At 38.5% G+C, this 18,359-nt stretch overlaps 3 protein-coding genes and 1 pseudogene across 3 annotated transcripts; 2 read left to right on the top strand and 2 right to left on the bottom strand.

Moving 5' to 3' along the window:
• The first annotated feature begins 4,581 nt into the window (after nt 1-4,581).
• LOC126607047 (probable protein phosphatase 2C 13) lies at nt 4,582-7,050 on the top strand. Its single transcript, XM_050274473.1, has 2 exons — nt 4,582-4,961; nt 5,810-7,050. The coding sequence occupies exons 1-2, from the start codon at nt 4,764-4,766 to the stop codon at nt 6,800-6,802; spliced, it is 1,191 nt and encodes a 396-aa protein (XP_050130430.1). The 5' UTR covers nt 4,582-4,763; the 3' UTR covers nt 6,803-7,050.
• Nucleotides 7,051-7,699: 649 nt separating this feature from the next.
• LOC126607044 (dihydrolipoyl dehydrogenase, mitochondrial-like) lies at nt 7,700-10,063 on the top strand. The gene is made up of 2 exons (XM_050274471.1): nt 7,700-8,072; nt 8,589-10,063. Exons 1-2 carry the CDS (start codon nt 7,794-7,796, stop codon nt 9,837-9,839), a joined length of 1,530 nt encoding a protein of 509 aa, XP_050130428.1. The 5' UTR covers nt 7,700-7,793; the 3' UTR covers nt 9,840-10,063.
• Nucleotides 10,064-10,363: 300 nt separating this feature from the next.
• Nucleotides 10,364-14,175, bottom strand: LOC126607049 (uncharacterized; annotated as a pseudogene).
• Nucleotides 14,176-14,614: 439 nt separating this feature from the next.
• LOC126607052 (stress-response A/B barrel domain-containing protein HS1-like) lies at nt 14,615-15,990 on the bottom strand. The gene is made up of 2 exons (XM_050274477.1): nt 15,607-15,990; nt 14,615-14,935 (listed from the first exon to the last, which is right to left on the bottom strand). The coding sequence occupies exons 1-2, from the start codon at nt 15,747-15,749 to the stop codon at nt 14,671-14,673; spliced, it is 408 nt and encodes a 135-aa protein (XP_050130434.1). The 5' UTR covers nt 15,750-15,990; the 3' UTR covers nt 14,615-14,670.
• Nucleotides 15,991-18,359: the final 2,369 nt, after the last annotated feature.

Here is an 18,359-nt window from a genome sequence, read left to right on the forward strand (position 1 = left end):
TACAACTAATTACACAAATACCACAACTAACTATTTACTGTTGTAACTAACTTGTGACTGGTTTAGATCTCTCAATATGATGCGGTTTAGATCTCTCAGTACTTGTTTTATTACTAAATGTTGTTATAATCGCTTTTAATTATCTGAAAACGTTTCTAAACCTCACAAATTAATTTCAAAAGAGTTATGCTTGCATCATTCTCAATGGAGAAATATTAGTAAGATTGCTCTATTAGAGTAATTCTCAAATTAAACAAGATCATCGTGGTATAAGATGAAACCAAAATACAATAAAATTCTATATTTTTTATAAATAGTCTTATACGGATAACTTGGTCGGATGTCATTATTTTTGTAAAAAAATTCTTACGAATGACGTGGTGGAGTAGTGGATGAATGACAATGGAGCATTGTGGAAAAGGGTGATAGGATGACCTGTGGCTGTAAGCTCACCCCCAACCCCACCCAACCCAACCTCCAATTTTGGACCATGAGAAGTGTGGCACCAAATCAAATAGCGATCAGACACTATCATTCTTCTACCACACGCCACATGTATTTTTTTCCCTTTTTTTTTCTCATTTTCTGGGTACCAATTTTTTTTTTATATTCAATTGCAAAGAAATATTAAAAACCTCTATAAATCATTTCTCTTTAACGTTATTTTATATGCTAACATTATAAAATATTTTATAAAAAATATGAAGTAGCAAAGAATCTATAAAAAGTTCTACTTTTGAAAGAGTCGCCTTTACGTATCTCCTTCTCTTATTTGTATGGTTATTTACATTCGAATATTTGTAGACCGACAGACTTCCCATTCCTGTACACTTTTAAGTTGACGTGACATTTGGCATGTTGCTTGATGGGAGGAGGATTGTCTGCCCTCCTAGTTTCAGTGCCCTTCCATGCCCTTCTGATTGTGTGGTCACGGTTAAGCCACGTTAATATTTTATATTACTATTTATTTTTATCTTATTATATCTATAAAAAAACAATATAAAATAATGATGTGGTTTAACCGTGACCACACAAAACAGGAGGGCATGGAAGAGCATTGAAACTAGGAGGGCAGACAATCCTCCTCCTGCTTGATGAGCATTGGCCAGTTTGGATTGGGCAGATAAGAAGAAAGATTGGCCAATCCCAAATATCCAATGTCTTGGATTGTAAAGATTGCTTAATGGGTAGGCTTTCAAGTTTGAGAAATGCTGAGGCTCTTTCTAAAAATATACTGTTTATGAACTCTCTGTCACTGCATTTGTTTGCAATTTTTTTTACAAATCATACCTGCTATTGATATAGCTCACTAAATAATAAACTTCTATGTTAGAATATTTGTAAATTTTATTTGCTCTCTCCGTGGGGAATTGGTTTGTACTGTATTTGTGACATATACATTATTGTGCATCTATTATTCTCTGTGAATTGTTATTAGACTCTACAAAAAACAAGCTTAGGTGAAATTTACCGATACACGCAGTCTTTGCCTTGAAAAGTTTATGTCGAAATTTGGACTTATTATAACACAATAAAGAATAAATATTATATGAGCAACCTCAACTGAATTTTTCTTTTGAACGAACACTATACCTCCTTTTGAGCGAGCTTGCAAATAACATTCAGCTAGTTCTTAGAACCCGAAGTTCAATTTATCTTTCGTTCTCCACGACATAGCGGTATTTTAAGGTTTCTAATAATTTACAATTTATTCTAGGAAACTTTAACGAAAAGCTTCCGATACTGTTCACTTTAACGAAAAATTACATTTTTACACTAAAAAGTCAATCCTGATACTATTCACTTTACCTTTTATTTTGTCTTTATAGTTAAAACTCAAAGTTTTCAAGCTATTTTCATTAGTTTTCCTTTTATTCTAAAGTTGTATGATCCATAAAGCACCCAAGGGATTTTAATTTATAAATTCATGCTTTGGTGATCTACATAGCAATTAGCATGCAGTATATCCACACAAAAAAACAACCTCCACCTTACCTTGTAATGGATATGGATGCCATTGCCAAAGAAGTTAAATGTCGGAATCTTGATAGGTAGGCTAGGATGGTTGATTATCTGTCTGGCTAATCTCCTTTTAACTTTTTGTTAAATATATTAAATTAATAATTAACAAAATAAAATAAAAGTAAATAAAGTAGGGGAAAGAGGACTTGTGAGTTAAGTTAATTTGATTAGTATTGGTCTTAAACAACAAATTAGTGGAATCGAGTGCTAAATGCTTACCCAAGCCACAAACTTTAAATCCAACAAGGCAAACAACTAACAAAAACGAACTCTCGTACGCAACCTTTTGGTTATATGATTTAAAAGTAGGAGCATTAATAAAGTTCCGTAGCCATTCCACTTCTTTTAATTAGAAAAATTAGTTACTGTTGAAACCAAATTCGAGTACCATTGTGTGTGGACTGTGGAGGAGATGCACAAATTCAGTTACTTGTAAAAGAACAAACACACATAAGACAACCTTGGCACCAGTGGGGTACTGGCCAAAAACTCGCCAACCGTCAAGTTAGTAAGCGATATATGAGACTCTTGCAGTGGGTAAACGAATAGAGTATATGATAATTGTGTTACTATAAATGAACCCTAGATGAGTGTATTTATACTAGTTGGAGAGACTTTTAGAATATGGAATCTGTATTAAAACGGGAGAATCCTAAACGATACCTAGATATAGATATTGCTTCCTTTTAAGAGTGTGACCACTTGCAGTACACATCAATTGAATCAGGTTAATGGTCAATTTCAACGAAGTCGACAAACTTTGCCTTACTTCCCAGAATGCAAGATGATGGTGGCATCGCTAGCCTGTTTGTGCAACTCAATTCAATCGGAATTGTTGAGTCCCTGACCGGACTTATGAGTAAAGTATATTCCAATCGCTTTACCCTGACCCTAAGAATATTGATCCACATTTAACTAATTATTGAAAGAAAATACAAATAAAATAAAAACGTTCCAACATAAATTACTGCACTTTAACGGGACATGCATATCGGATCCTTGTGTGAAATGAGGGAGGAATTTCGGCTTCGTTTTCTTCATGATTCATAAATAATGGATTCCCCCTAATTTAATAATCTTAACTTGTTGTCAATTTCAATGCTTCATTATTTGCATTGTACATCATGCTACATGTGAATTAAAAGCGAAGATAATAAATTTATGTAATGATATTGCTTATAGCTATATAAATTTAAACCAAGATTTTGTGGCTAAATTGTACATATGATTGTGTGATATTAGTCATATATAAATGTTACTCTCGTGGTTAAAAACCCTTTCAATAATGGCAGTCCACACCAAACTTTCTATCCTACTTTCCACAAATTCGAATAATTTGTGTATTAGTTATATGTAGTGACAGATCCAAAAGATATTATTAGGAGGGTTAGTAAGAATAGTGCGCAAATTTTTAGGACGGAATAACATGAAAATTGACATTTCATTGAGCTTTGTAAGCATGAGGTCATTTGCCAAGTCATATTGCACGCCTGTCAATAGATGCCAACAACTTCCTGATCAAGCAAGTCGATTGATGTCAATAGTTTTTGAGCGAGTAGGCTGACATATACTGAGTGTGTATGTCGATAGATGACAATAGCAATACATACAAAGCAATGCGGCTAGCAGTTACCCTACTCAAACTCAATGCCTATAGATGCAATTTGTCGAGCAATTAGAGGGTAGATTTTCAAAGGGCATCGCCCAGCTCTTCCCTTGAGTATTTTTGAGATTTGAAGGGTCATGAGTTTAAGTGTTAAATGAGTTTCGATAGCTTAAATTACTCGTAAAAGTGACTTGCATGTGCACAAAATTAGACATAACTTAAATAGAACTATCAATTAAGACTAATAATGGTAACAGACTTAATCACTGCATTATTACGAATTTTTCAACCACATGACTAACATTGACATATGAACTACGCCATATGGATAATTTGTAAAATTAGCACAGAAAAAGCCCTTCATAACCAAAAATTCCAAAATATTACAGTTGATATAGATAGGGTTAAATAGTAATTTCAACAATTTGCACAAATTTAATTTCGGAAAAACAAATTACTGTTACCGAATAATAAATGGCGTCAATGTAAAGGAAATTGTTTCCCAAAACAAATAAAAAATATATATATAAAAAAATAAAAAAGGAAAGCGCTGTTTAGGAAAGCTGTCACTCCGTTAAAAGGAATCGGTTTCAACCAGCCGCAAAGTAAAACCCAACGAAAGGGTAAAACCGTCTACAAAACCATTCAACTGCTTTCGGGCTGTCGATTAGTACTACATCTAACGATGATATTCTTTTTTATTTGTAAGTGAGAAGTTTTAAGTTGTATTTTCATCAAAAATAAATTTGAACTACTTTATTACTAACATATTGTAAAACTAAACTCATTATCTTTCTTTTAATATAGATAATATCGATTGTTAAAAAAAAAAACCAACCGCCCTTCGGGGCTGCCTCCAACAATTTACCCGCCAGGACTCACGTGTCAAACACGTTTCCTAATACAATGCACCCCGAACCGGACTTGGATTCCCGATACAAATATAACCCCGACTCTCTCACGCTCCTTCTCACATTTACGCGCACAACAGAAAAATCCGAGAAAATCAGAGAGCGATCGAGAATTCGAAACCCCAAAGCCGAAATAGAAACCCTAATTTGCTCTTCCTCTTCTTCTTCACTGATAAAAATCTGTAATTTGGTTCTTTTTTTTTACGGTACGACGGCGTTTAAGAATGATTGTGAGCCAGAAAATGGTGGCTGAGGCGGAGGTTATCTGCCAGAAGACGGTGCTGGACATGAAGTACCGCGTATGCGTGGCCAAGGAGCACAACCTTCAGATCGACGTGGCGGTGTCCTCGCCTTCCTCTCCGAGCTTCAACGAGGTTCTCGTCGCCGAGACGATTTCCACTGAGATTTCTCGCTTCGAATCGGTATGTTCTATTAGCTCCGTTTGACTTCGTATGAAGAATTAGTGAATTATTTGCTGATTTCAGGGTACTTTTAATTGGCTTTCTTTTTTGTGTGTGGGATTTGTTCGTTTGTTTTGCTTTTAATTGGTTTTTTTTTTTTTTTTTTGTGGGATTTGATTGTTTTGTTTTATGGATTCTTCTGCTCGAGATTAGTTGTGTTTTGCGAATTCGAACATAATTGGCATGGGTTCTTGAATTTTTGTGGGTTCAGTTAGGGCCTACTGAATTAACTGCTTCCGAGGGTTTTTCATTTCCTTTATTTTTTGGAGACTTGATGGTGTTTTTCATTAGCCTGGAATACCTTTTCCTGATGAACACTGGCGAATTTTTTTTTACCGAATAAGTTCTAGTGGTTTAGCTTTACAGTAAATTCCATGTGAACTCTGATTTGGTACATTTTTTTCTAATAGAATTGATCAAAATTGTGTACTTGGTAGATTTTTGCTGTTTGTGGAATTTCGAGTCTGTATAAACCCGGTTAAATCGGGTGAGAATTTATATACGAGGATTTCGAAACTGATTGTCTTATATGGTTTTCTCTATGCTGGAATTTCTGTTTAATGGGTTAGTCAGGAGTTTCAGGAAGTTTAATGGGTTAGTCATTGGGTGATCGAATTTTTCTTTGTACAACAATTTGATTTGCTGCTTAATTCTTGGGAAATTCTGACAGACAATCAACAGCGTAAATATCAATTGCAATGAAAGAATTAGAGAAAAAGAATGAGCCTTTACACTTGTAGCGCTGTTAGACGAAACTTTTGAGATGCATGGAACGTGTCTGCTCACCTACTTGTTTTCTCTTTTACCAGGTTCTGAGTTGCACAGAGACGATTAATAATGCAGTAATGGAGTCTTCTGCAGTCAAGTTTGTCCCGAACATTCATTCAGGAAGCCACAGTGACATTGGATCAAGGGATTCCATGGATGACGAACACATTCGGATCGATGATCTATCTGCCCATGTGGGGCCTCGCTTCAAGTGTCCCTTTCCAAGTGCATTTTATGCGGTTTTCGATGGTCACGGAGGGCCTGAGGCAGCTGCTTATATCAAGAGGAATGCCATGAGACTATTCTTTGAAGATGCTGATTTACCGCAGAGAATGGATATGGATGCTGTTTTCTTCAGAGAGTTGGAGAATTCCCACAGGAAAGCATTTCTGCTGGCTGACCATGCCTTGGCTGATGAACAAAGTGTGAGAAGTTCGTGTGGAACAACAGCATTGACTGCTCTTATACTTGGAAGGCATTTAATGGTTGCAAATGCTGGTGATTGTCGAGCGGTTCTTTGCAGGAAAGGAATAGCAGTTGACATGTCTCAAGATCATAGACCTAGTTACTTGCCGGAACGTATGCGAGTTGAGCAGTTGGGTGGTTACATTGATGATGGATATCTTAACGGTTCTATCTCAGTCACCCGAGCTCTTGGAGATTGGGGCTTAAAATTACCATTGGGTTCCTCATCGCCTCTCATTGCCGAGCCAGATGTTCAGCAGGTTATGTTAACAGAAGACGATGAGTTTTTTATTATTGGTTGTGATGGCATCTGGGATGTCATGTCAAGCCAATATGCTGTGAGTCTGGTTCGGCGTGGGCTGAGGCGGCACAATGACCCCCAACAGTGTGCCAAAGAACTCGTCAAGGAAGCACTGCGCCTGAACACATCAGACAACCTCACAGTTATTGTTGTGCGCCTCTCTACTCCAGAACGTGTTGAGTTCCCTCGCCAGCGCCCGAGGTTGAGAACCTGCAGCCTCTCGGAGGAAGCACGCAGCCGGCTGAGAAGCTTGTTAGAAGGCAATTGAATGTAAATAGTAGTCAATTCCTATTTACTGAGTCCTAATGGGAGATGCAATTTTTATCTCTTTGTGGCTGTTTCAGATTTTAGGTTTAGAAACAAGGCAGCCGCCAGTTTTGCTAGAACAGGACTTGATTGGGTTGTTGAGGTTGTGGATTGTAGCGGTAAAACGGAATTTACATTTGACCTTCGTCTTGTTTTTAGATGAATTGGGTTAATTTACATTAATCTTAATTTTCTGATTATTTTAAATAATTGAATTTGTGTCGAGTGAACTTTTTCTTCATCGCTTTTAGTATCTCTCTCTCTCATTACGGGACACAAATACTAATAGACGAGTGATGTCCTCGATTACATGTTAGAATCTCTCTGCTTCCAATGAATTTGGCGTTGGTATTGTTTTAATTGGCAGAAGACAAATAACCTCATCATCTTTTGGGGGCAATTGTTCCTCCACCAAACATCCAAATTGGTGATATGCTGAGAGTCTGTGAGGCTCTACCATTTTCTCCATTTTGCATTTTTTGCTACAATTTTTTATTTAATAAAAAAAATGTCAGCACAAATGAAAATAAATTAGTATATTATATTGATTTAGTTGCCACCGCATGATTGTTCTTCCAATTTATTATTTAATAAAACATGGGAAAAAAAATATTAGTAGTCATAAAGGATAAGCGTAGAACAGCCGTATTAATCACAATTACAACCATCACGATCAGACGGATACAATCCCATCTCATTTCTAAATCACAACTATATTACAACGTGTCCATTAATTTATGGAAGACCAGGGATTATATATCCTGGACCTTAGCACACTGTATCTGAAAAACAGAATATATTTAATTAATAAAAACAGAAAATAATTGTGAAAAAGGCCAAAAACACGTAGTAGCCAATAGGCCATAAGATTAGGGGCTCATTAGGCCCTTTACCAAACGCAGCAGAAACGAAAAGCGAGAGGTTTAACAACGAATCGGAATTTCGAGAGAGCAATGGCGATGGCGAGCTTGGCGCGGCGGAAGGCCTACCTTCTCTCCAGAAACTTGTCCAACACGTCATCGGAGGCCGTCAGGTACTCCTCCCTCACGTCCTTCTCCAGGGGCTTCGCCTCCTCGGGATCTGACGAGAACGACGTCGTCGTCGTCGGCGGCGGTCCAGGCGGATACGTGGCGGCAATCAAGGCCGCGCAGCTCGGCCTTAAGACCACCTGCATCGAGAAGCGTGGTGCTCTCGGCGGTACCTGCCTCAACGTCGGATGCATACCCTCCAAGGTGCTTACTCCTACAGTCCTGTACTTGCCTGCTGGGGGTTTTTTTTTTCTGGGTTTTTCTTATCAATTTTGTTTGATTTGTTTGGTTCTTAGTTATATTTGATTGATTTTACTGCTGCTCAGATCTAATTGTTTGAATCAATGGTGTTATATTTGATTGAATCAATGGTGTTATTGTATGGAATCTCTGTTGATCGATTGTATTTATGCTTGATAATATTCATTTCGATTCAAATTAGTTAATATTAAAATTTGATTGAATCGAAAAAATTTCAGCCAAATTATGGAAATTTATTGCGTTTTGTGCCCTAATGGGATACCTCAGAAGTATATAAAAAGAAATTTACTATATAATCCATTAGCATTTGCAATTGAAAATTCTCTAATGTTTTATGAATTACATATGCTCTTTTCGGGTTGTTTTTCGTGTAATTAGAAGTGTTTCTTATTCATCAAGTGATATTGGTATTGGCTGCATGTGGAATTTATCTCTAATGTCGTTCGCTTTTGTGTCCAGGCGCTTCTTCATTCCTCTCACATGTTCCATGAAGCTAAGCATGCATTTTCGCATCACGGAGTGAAGTTCTCCAATGTCGAGATAGATTTACCTGCCATGATGTCCCAGAAAGACAAAGCTGTTTCCAATCTTACCCGAGGAATTGAGGGGTTGTTCAAGAAGAACAAGGTCACTTATGTTAAAGGTTATGGAAAGTTCATCTCCCCGTCCGAAATTTCAGTGGACGCCATTGATGGTGAGAATACAGTTGTGAAGGGAAAGAATATCATAATTGCCACCGGTTCTGATGTGAAGTCTTTACCCGGAATTACCATTGATGAGAAGAAGATAGTATCATCCACAGGAGCTCTGGCTTTGCAGGAAATCCCAAAGAAACTTGTGGTGGTTGGAGCAGGATATATCGGCCTAGAGATGGGCTCGGTTTGGGGCAGACTTGGTTCTGAGGTAACTGTTGTTGAGTTTGGACCTGATATTGTCCCATCAATGGACTCGGAAATCCGCAAGCAGTTTCAGCGTTCCCTTGAGAAGCAAGGGATGAAGTTCATGCTCAAAACAAAGGTGGTCGGAGTTGATACCTCTGGAGATGGTGTGAAGTTGACCCTTGAACCAGCATCCGGTGGTGACCAGACTTCTTTTGAAGCTGATGTCGTTCTTGTCTCTGCTGGTAGGGTTCCATTCACATCCGGGCTTGATTTGGACAAGATAGGAGTTGAAATGGACAAGGGAGGGAGAATTTTAGTGAATGAGAGGTTTTCTACAAATGTCTCGGGTGTTTATGCAATCGGAGATGTTATTCCTGGACCTATGTTGGCCCACAAGGCAGAAGAGGATGGGGTTGCATGTGTGGAGTTCCTAGCCGGTAAGGTTGGCCATGTGGATTATGACAAGGTCCCTGGGGTTGTCTACACGCACCCCGAGGTTGCATCTGTTGGAAAGACCGAGGAACAAGTGAAGGCCTCTGGCGTTGCATACCGAGTTGGAAAGTTCCCTTTCATGGCAAACAGCAGAGCCAAGGCAATAGACAATGCTGAAGGACTCGTCAAGATATTGGCCGAAAAGGAAACAGATAAGATATTGGGAGTTCATATCATGGCATCCAATGCTGGAGAGCTCATTCACGAGGCGGCCATAGCCTTGCAGTATGATGCATCGAGCGAGGACATTGCACGCGTTTGCCATGCACATCCGACCATGAGTGAGGCGTTGAAGGAAGCTGCCATGGCCACGTATGACAAGCCCATTCACATCTAGAAAAGTCATTACTTGATTAATCTTCGTTTTCAATTTTTGTTTTTAAGAATCTTGGAACGACTTGGTAAGAAGTTTCCATTTAGTTGTTTTAGCCTTCATTGAAGGTGGCAGATAAAAGCGCTTGAAAACAAGGTTGGTGTTTTGTTCACTCTTTGGCGATGTTAAGGGATTAACTCTATGCTTTCTCATCTCACTGTGAATAACAACATACGGATTGTTACCCATTTTGTGCGGTTTAACTGCCTAGTATTTACGTCTTCTTGTATGCTATGGGTTAAGTAGGGCATCGGATCTCTTGCTTTATCGTGTCTTAACACTCGACAACCGATAACGATAGGGCAGGGATAGGTCAGGTTTCGATTCGAACTACGCAGATGGAGATTAAAACTTGGGTTCATAGAGCGAACTCCGCTATCTTAGTCAACTTGGTTATGCCAGTGTTTGCAATCGGCGGCTGATTTGTATGTGTTTTGTCCTGATTTTTGGCCTAATGCAGTACTCAGTGAAACTAGCAACATGATGAATAGTACAGTTAGAACTTAGAAGATGAACCATTATTTGACATATGTTATTTCAACAGATGAAGGGAAAGAATTGAACTCACTCATTATTCCCATCACCTGACGCTGCAAGTTTCTCATCTAAGAATCGAGACCTACAATCTCACCCGAAAAATCGGATTAAGATCAAAACATTTCGCTAGTTTACAATTAACGGCCATTCTCTCCTCTCCTTGAAAATCCAGGAAATGTTGAAAAAACCTCAAGCAAATGCACAATACCCTGTAAAATTGCAGCAGCTGCCCATCCTCCCAGGAAAATTCCCAGTTGGGAAATTTGAAAATGTCAATCGGACGCAACCCTGAATCTTTTGCAGTTATGGATCCTCCCGCATATCTGGCTTCCTTTTGGCCTGCACGGCCAGCCGTGCATCCCTCTCCCGTTCAAACTCTCGGAAATCTGCTCGCTGCAAAAAGTTTACCTTGTCTAAATATTGGTTTGAACTCTTCTTGTAAGATTCCAACTCTCCCTCCAACCCTTTCTCTTCTTTAAACCCCCCCCAGTCCTTTTTCGTTTTGTCGAGCACACTGAGCTTTGGCTTCTTCTTAATCTGTTTCGAGGAAAGCATCGACACCTGAAGGTGCAGTAGCTTTCGCCTTTTCGGATGCTTCCTTTGAATCAGCATCGACAAGCTTCTTATATTCAATTTCTTGACCAGCAAAATCCCGAACCTCCGTGATCTATAAAATGAAAAACACCTAGCTGTCAAATATGAACATAAGTTTACCAATAAATTCTCAAAAAATGAATTGTGGCACAAAATCAGGATTTTTTAAACTTCAAACTTGTCTGTAGCATTAGATACAGACGATGATTGATCGCGCCAATCTAATAATTACAAGTTTTGGTCAAAGAACCAGCTCCAAGAGATTCAAGTTAAACAGGAAAACTCCTGCCAATCACAGAGACTAGTTAGATGGTAAAAGTGGTGTGTAACAACATACATATATTGACATGTGTGGTAATGGATTGGAAAGGAAATTAAGAACCATGTATACGTCTTTTGAAAAATGATTCTCAAGAAAATTAAACTAGTGAAAGCAAAAGGTCCATCTACTACGTTTCACATACGAAAACCAAATTTTAGCGAGACAGGTGTCCCGACAGAAGAGCAACAAACAGGTGATAAAACAATGTGCATACCTCGACTTTCCCTCTGCCAGATGTTGCAACTGCAGCATCCTTAACTTCTACAAGAGCAGCAGCAACAAGCCTCCTGGCCTCGTCATTAGATTTATCCTGCACACCATTGCCACTGGAGCTGTTCGGCGAGACACTCGATCTCTTCCGTAATGCATCTTCTTTTGGGGACTCTGCCTTCTTTTGTGCTAGGCCCAGATATCCCATCCAATTCTGAGAAAAAATCGACGTAAAAGATTAAATTCTAGCCAACTACAATTTTATAATTCAAACACAGAGAGGAAGAATGAGGAAATTCTCACATTAGATGACTTCTTTGGAGTTTTATTCACAGATGAAGAAGACTTGTTTAATAAATCCTTGAATTGCTTATTAGATACTCCTTTATTCATTTGCTCCCACACGGCATCCGCTCGAGCTTTTACATCTATCAAGATAGGAAATAATATTAGCTCTTCTAGACCTATGGTCAATGACTTTACGTGACCAAACAGCAGAACAGGAATTGGATAAACCAGCGTTTGTGAGTACGAAGAATTACTGATCTGTTTGTTCCTGCTTTGTCTCTAAGCCTGGAAAAGGAGCAGCTCCATTGGTAGACTCGACCGGTAAAGTATCCTTTTCACCAGCAGTACCTGAACAGAAAACCCAACTGCTTAATCATAAGTAAGAAAAAGCGAAAGACAAACTGCAGCTAAACCGCCATTGAGAGAAACTCGAATAAGAAAATAAATTCGAGAAATATAAAAAGAAAAATAATGGGTAACTTGAACTGGAGGCGCCGAGAGCGGCGGCGGCGGCGGCGGACCTGGTGGTAGCCATCCAAGAGAAAACCAAAAAGTGCAGAGAGAGTCGTTGGTGGTGGTAGCAAAAGAGTTTTTATTGGGTTTCGCTCGTGGTTTTTTCAAGGGTTTAAAGCACTTCCAGCCATATTCCAGAATGCTATAACCAATGATCCCGCCAATTTAAATTTAAATGTAAATGTAATTAATCAAAAATTTGTCCCGTGAGCGATTGCGTTACCATTTTTTTAAGGTATTTTTGTCAAACTAAACCCTCAACGTAACGAGGGTAGTGACAAAATTTTCCACGGAAGAAACAAAATTAAATAGTTTTATTAGCAAAATATGTCAATATCCTCGTCACATGACAATTTAACGAGGATATTGACAAAATTTTCACGGAAAAACAAAAATGATTTACATGAACAAACTCAGAGACCACTTCTATTCATTTCCATTGTTAGGGACCAAAGTGATGAATTATGTTTAATCTCAGAGACTATTTTGGCTAAAAGTGGTTGGTTTGACAAAAATATCATTAAAAAGATGGTTACGTGATAGCTCACGTGATAATTTAACAATAGCGTTGCCATATTTTTTACGGAATGACCAAAATGATTTACGGTGGATAAACCCAGAAACCACTCCCATCAATTTTTAATATCTGGGATCAAATTAAGGAATTATGTCAATCTCAAAGACCATTTTTGGTTAAAAATCCTGTATAGTATAATGAACTCGTCAACCTAATTATTTAAGTAATGTTAGGCACATCAGATTTGTTCACCGAATTTTTTTCAGTAATAATGTGGAAGTGTGTGATTGATTTAATTAGGTTAATTCTAAATTTTATTTTACTAAACAAGATATTGATACATGCATTGACACATTATTTGGTAATCAAATTTAGTAGCAAATATATCATTATGGAACGGTACACAAAAAGAAAAACTAAAAGCTATTTCAAGTTATTTTCACTTTCAAGATCTTGATTTCCCTTTCTATATGTCAAGCAAAAAAAAAAAAACATAATCACGGTAAATAAGAGGTTTTAGATTTGAATCTCACGTATTAATTTATATATAATAAAAAATAAAAAATAAAAAATTTTAAAACTAAATAATTATCAAACAGACGGTACAAATAGCTTCAGGGAATGAGTAATGTCACTGGAACCTCATTGCATGCAGTGACACCATGACAATCACTTTACACTTTATTAGTAACGTAAAGGGAAAGCCCAAATTCAAGAAATATTCTGATTAATCTTTCTATTTAGAAAGGAACTTCATCAACATAGCCTGTATTTCGGTAGGGTTTTTTAGGGTCATGACTTGCTGATCTGGTGCTGCGAGGGTGCGTTTGGTACGTGGGACGGGACGGAACAGAGTGGGACGGATGCGTTCCGTCCCACGTTTGGTGCGCTTAAATTGTGTGGAACGCCTGTCCCACGGAACGAAAATGGGTTAAATTTTGGTTCCACATACCCCCCCTGGAACGGGTTGTTCCATCCCATGGAACACAAATTTATAATTTTTTGGACAACAATACCCCTCATCTTTTTCATTAATTCCCCTGTCTACCCTTCCTCTCTCTCCCGTAGCCTCCCTCTCTTCGAATTCGTTCCTCTCTCCCGTAGCCTCCCTCTCTCTTCGAATTCGATCCCAGCAAACCCATATGAACCCAAACCATGGCTTCCGGTTCAGTCCCTTCGCGCTCTACCTTCTTCTCCGGCGCCGTCACCTCCGCGCTCAACCTTCTTCTCTGGCGCCGTCACCTCCGCGCTCCACCTTCTTCTTCGACGCTCCGACCTCCTCGCCGAGGCGGTACCAATCACGATCCGGTGACGGCAGTGAAGACTGAAGAAGATGGTGTTGTGGGTAGACAAGTACCGACCCAAAACCCTAGACCAGGCAATTGTCCACCAAGACATCGCCCAAAACCTCAAGAAACTCGTGCAACTCTACCCCTCCCTCGTCGATTTCAATTCCCAATTTCTACGATTTCATAACCCTAACTTCTTCTTGTGCAGATTGCAGAGCAAGATTGCCCCCATTTGCTCTTTTATGTCGTTGGGCATTTTGTTCAATTTCACTTTTTTTAGTTTAATTTTGTAAGTTTTACAGTAAAAATGGTTGTTTGAATACGAACTTTCGAGATTCAGATCTTCTGTAGATTGATTTTTATGGGTTTGATTTACTGAGATTGATTTTTACTGGGATCAATCTGGGCATGCGAAGAACACGAAACGTATGGAAGAAGAGAAAGCAGAGAAACGGGAGAGAGAGGGAGGGTCAAATAAAAAGGGTAAGTTAGTCATTTAATCCCGTTCCGTTCTGTTCCATCTTACTAGTACCAAACATGACACGAAATCTTTGTTCCGTTCCGTCCCGTCCCGTTCCGTCCCGTCCCGTTCCATCCCGTTCCGTCCCGTCTGCGTACCAAACGGTACCCGATGGAACACATTTTCTCCAAATTGGGAAGGAACAGCTTGGCAAAATCATGGTGGGCAGGATGAATTGCATACTCTGCCATCCCCTCCACACTCTCAAAGGTGGTCTCAAAGACATGAATGTAACCTTCCTCCTCCTTTTCAATGCTCAGCTCCTTTCCCCTGATTAAAACATTCTAACGGTTAAAAAGTTCAAAATATTTATAAAATCTCTGCAAATAGATCACATCAGACACTAACGTATTACACAATATTTGGTTTGTTGAATGATATGACAATTTCGTATTTGTTGTTAAAAGTCTACAACGTAGTCTTAAAAACAAAAATAAAAAATATAACATTGTTACGTATTGGAAGGAGCAAAGATACGAAGGATTAGATATGAGATAAACAATCCCTCCTCGATAATCACATACCTTAATTTTTTTTTTCAGATATGTGAAGGTATGCAAGACCTCCACTTAATTATTATTATTATTATTATTATTATTTTCACGTAGTAAATAGACCAATGAGAATCATATTCATTCATTCTTTCACTCTTTATAATTGGGTAAAAGGGAAAGAGATGTTCTCCAGATGTTTTCCTCCAAAGCCCAGATCAAATGATCCAGACTCTTGAAATTTGATCAAACGACAAAAACTTATTATAACTTTCATGGGCTCGGATTTCAAGGATCGTTGGATCAAAGTTCAAGAGTCCGGATCGCTGGATCAAAGTTCAAGAGTTCGGATCGCTTGATTTGCAGGCTTTGAAGGAAGAGATCCGGAGATGATATCTTTCCGTGGAAAAGAATTAAGAAAGAGATTAGGGAGGAGGAGGTATTGTGTACCAGTGGAAGGACTTCATGGGCTCAACGAGGTTGACCAGGTTGGCAAAGGATTCGATGAGCTGCTCGATCTGGCTCTCTGATGTTCCTTCTTTGAACTTTGCCATCAGAATATTCTTTAACTCTCCTCCTTTTGCTTCCTCCATCTCTCAAACTTCTCTGGTCATCTGTTTTGGTCTAATCCTTCTTCAACTCACCATTCCTGCTATATTTTAACTTTCTTTTGTCGCCTTCAAATAAAAAATAAAAAATATTTTGTTTTTGTTTGCTTGTATAGTATAATAAAGGCATCAACTTAATAATTTAAGAGCCTTCGTACACTAAACTTTATTCATTAAATGATATGACAATGTTTGATTGATTTCAATAGGAACTTTATTTTACTAATAAGACATTGACCGGGTTCGTTAATGATCTAATTAGGCCTAATCCTTTTTTTTCCCTTTTTGAGGTAAAGGCCTAATACTATTTGGGTGTGTTTGTTGCACCGTATTATCTCGGACTAGACTAGCTTCAAGGACTAAGTTTGCCGCCTCTGTTTCCTCGCGCCTCTAAATTTTATGAGAAGAAGGAAGAATTTTTATTGGGATTGTTATTTTTGTTTTGCTTTTTAGTTTCGGATCTAGGCATGGGTAGGTTGGGTTTCAAATCTGGGTTTACGATCTGGGCATGGAGGCAAATGGAGTTGCAGAGAGGCATGCTTTGCAGACGACACTGTGTGCACACAACACAAGTTCAGAGATGGGATTAGCAATCCCAAACGTTTTGGGGTGCCTTGCTAGTCGGCACGAGGCCGACTTAGTCCCATTAAATTCCGACCCGCTCACACGCCAATCTAGTTCAGTGAAACTTAAGGAGGCCAAACAGGTGCCCTTTAGGTACAAACTTGAGATTGTTTCATTGGCTCCACCAGAGAAAAATTTCTAAGTCCACCACTTGACTACACGATCTTCTTAGGCCATCTCTAACCGAAAGAGGGCCAGAGGACTCTCTTTAGCTCTATAGCCCTCAAAGAAATTGTATTTTAATAAACAGTGCCATGTCATATTTTATACTATCTCCAACCAAGGGGGTCAAAGGACCATATGCCAAACATAGCCCTGTGACAAAAAAATCTCCAACCGAGGGGGCTAAAGAGCCATAGGCCAAGCATAATTTATTATTTCAATTTAAAGACTACAACAATTTAAATTTAAATACTACAACGTAAATATTAAAGACTACAACTACTTAAATTTAAAGACTATAATCATCATCATCATCATCATCATCCACCATTGTAGGAGTATAGTCAGATCCAAACAACTCCAGTCGGGCTATAATTTCCCTCTTTTTCCTATCAAAATATGTCTTACTCATTGGAGTGTAATCCGAAGTGTTTTTTTGCATGTTCCTATCATCCATCTCTTCTTGTATTTGTTTTGCCCGTTCTTCGTGCCTACGGTTCCTTTCTTCTGTGGCAATGACATTTTGCTCCGCCATTAATCTGAATGAGGCCGCCATTTCCTATTGAAAGGCGTAATCATCCTTTGCCTTGCCCTTTTCCTTTAATTTTTGGATCTTGTTTCGTCCCGTAGCCCTAGGTATGGAACCTTCACCAGGAGACGGATTTTCTACCCCTGTTTCTTGAATGGTAGGAGATCCATCTTCATCCCCATTTGCATTTGAGGATGCATTTCCGAACACCGGTGTAGGACCAATGATAGGAGCATATTTATGCGATTTAGTTAGCTTGTTTTCTTGCAATTATGTTGTTAGTCTTAGTCATTCATGTACTTTAAGCCATTTTCGTGTGTTTATAGGTCCAAAGGATTAATGAAGCAAAGAAGTGCATTTTGGAGCATTTTGGAGCAATTTTGGGCTTGGAATAAATATCACATGCTTGGAACTAAAGGAATTGACGAAATTGAAGACCTAAAGATGAGGATTCCTACTTGAAGTAGGAAAGTTAAGCCAAGGTTTCCTATTTCGGTTTAATCTTTCCTAAATCATCACAACACCACTCCATTTTACCCCCCATGCTTTGCATCATTACTTCACTTTCACCTTTGAATCATTTCAACACCACTCCATTTTACCCCCCATGCTTTGCATCATTACTTCACTTTCACCCTTGAATCATTGCACACACACTCCATGTCCCCCTCCATTGCCTTGCACTTCCTCTATAAAAGGAAGTGTGTAACATAAATTTAAGTCATATTTTGTTAGATCATTCACTCCCATTTCAACACAACCTTCATCCAAACACATCCATTCATCATCACATCCATTCCTCCATACAAACAAACCTTCAAACACTCACCAACACCTTGTGCCATAGCAAAGGAAGGAAAGGAAAGTGCTTGGACGTGCTTGCTGTCAACTTGGATCGTTGGAGCATTTAGGTATTTTCTTTCTTTTGTTTCCAATGTTTAAATTCATTTTCTTTCGTTTTGTTGTGAACATGAGTGGCTAAACCCCTCTTGGCTAAGGGTGATTTCAAAGCCATGATTATGTGTACAATATGATTTGATAAATTCCAGTTATGAATTCTTGAATCATGAATGCAATTGGCTTAATTGTTTGATTGATAACTTATTTGTATTTGTTGATTAAGGGTCAACACTTAATTGGCATGCATAAATCCGATGCTAGAGTATAAGAAAGTTTCACATAATCGTTACAAACTTATATTCACAAGTAGTGGAGGTCGCTTATAAACGATTGCGTTAAGTTTAATTCCTAGCATGAGTGACATGATGTCATAGTTGCAA

This window comes from Malus sylvestris, chromosome 16 (genome assembly GCF_916048215.2).
Source record: "Malus sylvestris chromosome 16, drMalSylv7.2, whole genome shotgun sequence".
Taxonomy (NCBI): domain Eukaryota; kingdom Viridiplantae; phylum Streptophyta; class Magnoliopsida; order Rosales; family Rosaceae; genus Malus; species Malus sylvestris.

What these genes read in the sequence shown, in the direction of transcription:
- LOC126607047 (XM_050274473.1), top strand. Translation starts at nt 4,764, where the DNA reads ATGATTGTGAGCCAGAAAATGGTGGCTGAGGCGGAGGTTATCTGCCAG. An exon ending in AGATTTCTCGCTTCGAATCG is followed by an intron (nt 4,962 to 5,809) that starts GTATGTTCTATT and finishes CTCTTTTACCAG; the next exon opens with GTTCTGAGTTGCACAGAGAC.
- LOC126607044 (XM_050274471.1), top strand. Translation starts at nt 7,794, where the DNA reads ATGGCGATGGCGAGCTTGGCGCGGCGGAAGGCCTACCTTCTCTCCAGA. An exon ending in TCGGATGCATACCCTCCAAG is followed by an intron (nt 8,073 to 8,588) that starts GTGCTTACTCCT and finishes TTTTGTGTCCAG; the next exon opens with GCGCTTCTTCATTCCTCTCA.
- LOC126607052 (XM_050274477.1), bottom strand. Translation starts at nt 15,749, where the DNA reads ATGGAGGAAGCAAAAGGAGGAGAGTTAAAGAATATTCTGATGGCAAAG. An exon ending in CCCATGAAGTCCTTCCACTG is followed by an intron (nt 14,936 to 15,606) that starts GTACACAATACC and finishes TGTTTTAATCAG; the next exon opens with GGGAAAGGAGCTGAGCATTG.